Source organism: Cotesia typhae, unplaced genomic scaffold, assembly GCF_013202065.1.
Source record: "Cotesia typhae breed Kobodo isofemale line unplaced genomic scaffold, CoteBio_Ctyphae scaffold_13, whole genome shotgun sequence".
Taxonomy (NCBI): Eukaryota; Metazoa; Arthropoda; class Insecta; order Hymenoptera; family Braconidae; genus Cotesia; species Cotesia typhae.
In genome coordinates, this window is record NW_027423774.1 from 3,288,858 (window position 1) to 3,296,364 (window position 7,507).

At 31.5% G+C, this 7,507-nt stretch overlaps 1 protein-coding gene across 2 annotated transcripts; it reads right to left on the minus strand.

Annotated features, from left to right (window-relative positions):
* Window positions 1-794: 794 nt before the first annotated feature.
* Window positions 795-7,333, minus strand: Rpn13 (regulatory particle non-ATPase 13). Of its 2 annotated transcripts, none has more exons than XM_074253780.1 (8): window positions 6,892-7,333; window positions 6,495-6,636; window positions 4,714-5,084; window positions 3,454-3,544; window positions 3,103-3,337; window positions 2,910-3,026; window positions 2,339-2,824; window positions 795-1,485 (listed from the first exon to the last, which is right to left on the minus strand). In XM_074253780.1, exons 5-8 carry the CDS (start codon window positions 3,301-3,303, stop codon window positions 1,075-1,077), a joined length of 1,215 nt encoding a protein of 404 aa, XP_074109881.1. In that variant the 5' UTR covers window positions 3,304-3,337; window positions 3,454-3,544; window positions 4,714-5,084; window positions 6,495-6,636; window positions 6,892-7,333; the 3' UTR covers window positions 795-1,074. The 2 variants fall into 2 exon arrangements, with proteins under 2 accessions (XP_074109881.1, XP_074109882.1); XM_074253781.1 differs by having other exon boundaries at window positions 795-1,317; window positions 6,892-7,108.
* Window positions 7,334-7,507: the final 174 nt, after the last annotated feature.

Genomic DNA, 7,507 nt, shown 5'->3' on the forward strand with positions numbered 1-7,507 from the left:
AGTCGTTGAACTACCGTCCATGAAGATGCGCATATCTAGTTCAAGGTCACCAATATCCTAGAAATTTCAAGTTTATGAGTGCATTAGCAAATCAATACCTTTGTTTACATCTTATGTTTACCTTTCACTTCCGCTCAATTTTCTGCTGCTTAAATCACGGTAATAAATAATTAATATTTATTACTGTATGCTATTTTTTTATATAAATTTAATTGCTTAATATCTATCAGCTTCCTGCTTATCATTATTATTTTCTAGTACCTCGTTTAGTTATCTAGTCAGTGTTAAGAATTTCTTCATCATAATTGCTTTAATTTATATCACTTTCAGTGTGTGTCTTGATAATGTTTACGATTATCTAAAGAATAACATTTTTTAGATAATTTTTTTAAGATTGATGTTCAATAAAAAAAATAAAATGTTCTCAAAAAACCAACTATCTAAAAATTTATAATTCACGAATTATACTTATTAATTTATTGGAGTTGGCTTTTTTTTTTTTTTTTTTTTTTTTTTTTTTTTTTAATTAAATCAATCTAAAAAACAAAAATAGATTACATTAAATTTTATTGAAAATGTTTTAAAATTGTGATTAATTATTAAACATGTTAATATTATTCTACAAAAAATAAAAAAATTTTTAAATACTCACTTTATTTTTGACTTCTTTCTCCAAAAATATTTTTTTTAATCCCTAAAAAAATAGTATTAATCTAGTTTTATATTTTTATAATTTAATTAAAGCGTTTCTCTGTTCTTAAAAATAATTAAAAATAATAATAAACTTCAATTGATTTATATTTTTTATTATCATTTATTATTATCGACTTATGACAATGAATTGAGGATTTATTGATGAAAATTCGATGAAAAGCGTACGAAGATTAACATTCATCCATCAACGAATTTTTAGTTATAACTATACTGGTATTAATTTTAACAACATATTTGTTGGTGTATTGAAAAAATGAAAATAAAAATTACAATATAATATATAAGTGTATAATTATAATAATAGTTGTAATATATAATAATAATAAAAACATATATGTTTATTATTATTATTATTATTATTTAATCCAAGGCCATTTCATCGTCGTTACTGTCATCCTTCTTAGCGCTGGATGATTCGTCCTTCTTAGCGGACTCATCTTCGGGATTCGAGGAAGCAACGGTGGTTGAGGAAGTCTGCTCCTGATCCTTTTTGGCCTCTGTCTCCAAGGCGGTGACAAATTCCTCGAGGTTTCCAGTAGCTGCGGCGTTGACGGTGTCTGATCCAAGTCCAAATTGACGAACCATTGGAGCGCCCTGGCCCGACTGCAAAGCAGACCAGAACATTGATAGCGCCTGAGAGAACTGGGGGGACGACAACGTAGTACACAGATTGTCCCCGGATGGCAAGTGCTTGCTCATTGTTCGCTCCAGGCTTTCTGATGACGTTATCGCCGCCGGGATGGAATTTGTCAGCTCAGTCTCTACATCCGTCTGCCGAACAATAAGCTCTGCTGTAGCCGACCGCGAACAACAGATTATGCCAGCAGGACTACCGCCAGTCTTTTTTCCCCACAGTGCCTCTGACAGCCACGTTAAATTTATCATGCTGCTCGCGAGTACGAATAATTGTCCCATAGGCATTATATTATAGTCTCTAGTTATCAAGAATTTTATCAAGTACTGCTGTCAGTTTGTTGCCGAAGGTAGTCCTTATCTTTATAGATTATTTTATTTATTTTGTCGCCTATTATGTTGCTTTTGTGTTTAATTATTGTCTATTACAGTCTTGTTTAATTTTTAGCTATAAAGCCGTCATAAAAATAATGAGTGATCATTCAGTCTCGTCAATAACGTGCCTTTTTTATTTATTTACTGATAGTTTCTGTCAGATTGTTAACCACGCTAGAGGATACTGCGATTGATAATCTTATCTAAGTATTCAAGGTTTTATAGAACGCGTTTTTTATTGACATTTTTTTAAACGCGGTAGCTTAAAGTTTATAAGTTGGTCAGTTTAAAAATTATTATTTGAAATTTATTTAAAAATTTTTGTTAATTCTTTGAGAATTTGAGTTACTATTGATTACTATTATTTTTAGATAGATTTTATAGAAATCAATTTTTTGCATTGATCTCTTCATTAGTCGAGTAAAGCTCAAAAATAACGTTAGTTAAAAAATTTATATATGTTTGTTTACATAAATAATTAAATAAAAATTTTTTAATGCAAAATAATTTTTTCAAAATTAAAATTGTTATAATTTTTTTAAAAGAGAATTTTAAAACTTCAAAAAAAATTTTTTTAATTGACCAACTTGTAATAATTATTTAAAAAAAAATTTACCTGGTTGACTTGAGGTGATGGAAAATTCCACAAGTGTCTCTGGAGGTCAAATAAGTGAGGGTCGCTCATTAAAGTTGCAGGAGTTCTATCTAATAAATTGGTTGAGCTTGTAGATGCAGGTTTGGAGCCTGAGGTTTTAGTGGTTCCGGAGCTCAACCTAGGTGTCTCGCTGGGTGTAACGGTAGTGGGAGCTGGAGTCTGGGATGCTGGAGGCCTCGAAGCGCTGGTAGTAACGGGAGTTGAAGAGGTTGTAGTTCTTGAGCTGTGTGGCCGCTCCCTCATTGTTCCTAATAAATTACCTAGACCCATTTGCCCGACTCCGCCGAACAGCTGCATTAATTGTTGCTGAGACATGTTGTTCAGGAGGTTTTGCAAGTCTCCTTCAGGGTTAGTACCACCACTGCGCTGAGATCCTGGGGTTGGTGGGTTATTTAGGACATCGTTTATTTTTTTACAGTGCTCTTCGTCTTTTTCTGTTTTCATATCCTGTTAATTAATTAATTAATAAGTAAATTTACATTTTTTAACACAAATATTTAAATTGAAATTATTGTTTATAATTGTGACATACTTGCAGCCAGAAAAAGAATTTTTTGTTGGACAATTTAAATTTTAAAATATAAACGCGCCCAGTTTTACAATCCGGCACATATTTGAATTCACAGTCCTCCGGGAAAATAATTAAATCCTGAAAAACAAATGATAATAAATTATTGCGTCTAAAAAAAAATGACTCACACAAAGAAATTAAAATGATAGGTTACATCTTCGATTACTCCGGAAGTTCTGTCTTTCCAGCAGAAATGCATTAGAGAATCATCCGACTGATAAACGTAGAGAAGTCCTTTTCTTGTATCAGGGTACACTGTTTTTCCCTTCATCGTCATTTTTCCAGCTTTTAATTCGACTAGATTTTTACTTGCACCCCGGACGGTGTTATTGCTGAACAGAGCACCACTAGCCATCTTATTTTATTATTTTTTGTAATTATTATTCGATCTGTAAATTAATCAACGTTATTATCAGCTGTTACTATTTTTTTTTTCTACGCCTAATTAGTATTAAAATAAAATAACATTATTGTAATTATCGAAATTAAATTGATATATGCTTACACTGCGTCTGCTATGCTCCTGCCAATGACAATGCACAAATAACATGGCGGTCTATAATCTTTATTTCGGCAAAAGATGTCACTAACGCCACCTGTGGAATTTAATTATAACTTGATAAGAACACTCTTCAGATATTGTGTTTTGTGTTTATTTTTTTTATCTACCAACTGTAAAGCAAACAATCTTCAAAAATTTCTTCAGTAATCTACTTTTAAATATATTCTTCCTTATATTATATATTTTTTTTGTAATTAATTAAATTCTTTAACCATATTTCATGTCATGAATCGTGACTTAAAAATTATAATTAATTTTCAATAATTTAATTTTGTCAAACTGAAAATTTTGACAGATGATGAAAAATTTTACCAGGTATTTAAAATTTTAAATTTCATTTTTAATTTTTTTAAATTTCTGCAAGTCAATTTTTTTTTCTAATTTTTTTGCCATAATTTATTTATTAAAAAAATTATAAAATATCTGCTAAATTAATTTTGATCAAAAATTTTGAAGTTAATAAAAAAATTGATTTTTTTTGAGCCGAAAAAATCGACAATCGCTTTTAGATCTCGAAGAAAACAAAAATACACTTAAGTGACGTAATAAAATTTATAAATTAATTAATTATAATCAATAGAAATCCTCATTACTGAGCTTCGGATATTTGCGGGTTGAAGATAAATTTACGCTTGCACTGGCGTTTATATTTTATTGGCGAACCCGGTACTTTTTCACCTAAAGGTATATCGGCTATAAAAGGGCTCGGGTATAAAAGCGGGTTATTGCTTCAATATGCAGTAAAACCTGCATAATGCTTCATGTGTGTTATGACCCTTATAATTCTATACAGCAGAACGTCTACACATATTGCAGGTATTTTGAATTCATATCATTCCATCTTTGTCTCGTATACGCGCATGTTATCGTATCGCCTAGATCCAAAATACTATTCATGGGTCTATCGAGCCTATCAAGACTATTTCTATCCTGGCAAAAATTTTTAATCACATTTAAATATAATGGAGCGGGCGATTACGTGGTTTAAACATTATGTTATGTTTCGGATTTTCTTGCTAGATTCATAAACAATAAGAATTATTTAGCATCCGTTGAATATCTAATGGTAAATCGCCCGCTTTCTTGTATATTTTACTTTCAGAATTTAAAGCTTATGGCTAAATATGTACACAAGATATTCAAAATAAATTATATAAATTTCTTATTCACTCCACCTACGCATACAATAACAACCATAATTACCAGCATTATTATGTGAAATTATGAAGATTCATTTTATGTAGATGTGATGGCGATTCTGGGACTGCGCTTGGGTGATTTTGCGAGATAACACTCGTGTAGGCTGATACTATCTTGTCCCGTCAGCTTTGATGCTTTTGCAATTAATGGATGATGAATAAATAAATAAATATAATTGAGCTTGATAAATGAAATCTGGATAAATATCTAATCAGCATTCTCGTGTAAGTTGTACATGGAAGTCCTTTGTTTTTATCATTTCACTACGTTTCCATCCATCCGACATAAAATTATCATTTCCTCTTGAATTTATTCATTCTCATTTCTGCTTCAGATGACTCATTACGTTTATTAATTGGATTACGCATCAGTTTCTGTAAGAGGATTATTTTATTGATAAAGATAACTCTAAAAGATATTACCAATGAAAATGTTAGATGACAAATAAAAAGCTGTGGGAGGCTTTCCAATTGAAGCTGAGTGCTCCTGAATTGATATAAGAAGATGAAAAAATATATGGAGTTAGAACCCATCGACACTCAATATGTTTTCCATGTAATATATATTTTATTTGTCCATTGAATCAATGAAAAAAATAAAATATTATCAATCAGCTTGTGGTTAATCTATATTATTAAGAGAAGAAGCAAAATTTTATGGCCAGTAATTATTCCAATGAATTACAAGCTATAAAAAAATCAATCCATCATTTGTATGATAGTAGCTCTGTAATTTAAAGTTAAATATTAAAAAGTCATAAAGTTACAGAGTAGAATTCTTATTGAGAATGCAGAACATAAAAAAAATTGCAGTAGCTGCTTAAAATCAAATCTTTTTTTCTACCGCTTACGTTATCGTGGTTTTCAACACAAATACAAGAAGTAAGTACATACATTTATTCTGGTGCATTGTTATTCCAAGTACTTGACTTTTATTTTTATTTTTAAAGTTTTATACTTCAAAAGATAATATGAATACTATGTACCAACGTTTCTTGAAAATTCACTAAGTTGTACGGCATTTTATAAAATTTATTTGTAATTTCAGTATCAGTGCCGTTTTTTTTCTTCTTCTCCTTCTTCTTTTCCTTTACGAAAGATACATTGGAATAATACAAATAAAAAATGCATCTTAAAGTTCTTTATTTAGCAGTTAATGTCAAAAGCTGAAGCTTCACTCTTCTTGACACAAAAGGGCGTAAAACCCGTACCAGCAGACAAGAGAAAGCTCCCGTTTAATTCAGATCCGTGACTACTGGGAGGAAATCTAATCGATATAACAGAGCGTGAAATTTTGGGATTACGTTTCACAGCTCATACCACCAGTATCATCAGTTTGTCATTTATATTTTATCGTTTTAACATTTTGGCATTTTAATAGGTTACATTGTTCCCATCATTCTATATTTATATTTTTATTTCAGAGAGAATAAATATTGATGGATATTTAAATTCAAGCTTTTTTCCAATGTGGAATAATTTAAATACTTTAATTTTATCAAATAATATTTCAACAAAATAATCTCTTGAAAAAATTATTGTAATTTTTTTTTTTATCAATTATTTAACATAATTTTTTTTTAATTAACCAGTAAATGGTTAAGCTCTTTATTTATTTAATACTTTCAAAATAAAAAAAAATATTATGAATTTTTATAAAAGTTCTAAACGTATATAATAAAAAAAAAATAAAAATTGCAAAGATTACTCCTTAAAATTGTTTGTAATAGGTACCCACTGAATTTCATGACACGGAAACCCCTCAACACATATTTATATACATACCTCTAGACATCGTCGTACTCCAACACCATCAAAGCCGCAGAGTCTGCGCAAAACTTTGGCTTTTCTCGGAAATAACACAACGAACTCCTAAACTCTGGTCTCCTGGTTATTTCCCGCGGATTGCTTATCGCCGGCTCTAGAGCTGTGAAATTGCCGACCGATTACACTCAATACTTTCAACAAACTTCATAAAACCATATTGATTTAAAAAAAAAAAAGAAAAATGTAAGATTAATAATTTTTCAAAGCTTAGTTTCAATTCTTGCAATAAAATCAATAATTATTATTATCACAAAAAAATAAACTAAATAATTTACTACTACTATTATTATCATAGCCGATCCTTAGAGGGTATGTATATAGGTATATATAAAAGGAGTATCAGTAGTAAAGATACCTCGAGTGGTCAGACAAAGTCGTCCTTGCGCTCCTGTTAAATTGCCGCGTGTTTTCCCTCGTGCTTGGAGCTGCTGGAGGTTTCTCCGAGGTTCATCCCCGAGCTCGAGGTGGTGTAGTAACACTTAAACCCCGCTGTGAGTAATAATAACAACCAGATCCCGGATAGGAGTACCGAGTCCACTCCAAGCTCCGTTGATCTTCTGACCGCCGGATATCAAAGCCCCGGATTTTCGGGCAAATTCCAGTTTTTATATCCAAAAGCGGGTCATACCTGTACCCCTGTGGACACCTGTCCTAGACGGGGCGGGCGGGATCTCCAGGTGAGTGAGCCCTGCTATATATTACTCGACCTCAGCTCAAGCTGCGTCCCAGCATCTACTGATACAGCACATAGACAATCTGAATGCTCCATAGTACATATGGCATTTAGTTTGTGCTGGGGTTGCTTAAATGGAATAGGGTAGTCGAATCTAGCTGGTACCAAACCCAAAATCCACCACCACACAGCCACAATAATCGACCTACGTAAACATACCAGCTCAGTATCCTAAATTTAGTTCCTGTTCTCTCTGCTAGCGATGTTCTCTACGGTGATTTCAAAAGTTTTCCTTTCC

Excerpts from the sequence above, each read along its gene's own strand:
- Rpn13 (XM_074253780.1), bottom strand. The coding sequence starts at position 3,303 with ATGGCTAGTGGTGCTCTGTTCAGCAATAACACCGTCCGGGGTGCAAGT. Across the intron at positions 3,027-3,102 it reads CTTCCGGAGTAATCGAAGAT|GATTTAATTATTTTCCCGGA; the intron begins GTAACCTATCAT and ends TTTGTTTTTCAG. Across the intron at positions 1,486-2,338 it reads CATCACCTCAAGTCAACCAG|ACGGATGTAGAGACTGAGCT; the intron begins GTAAATTTTTTT and ends ATTGTTCGGCAG.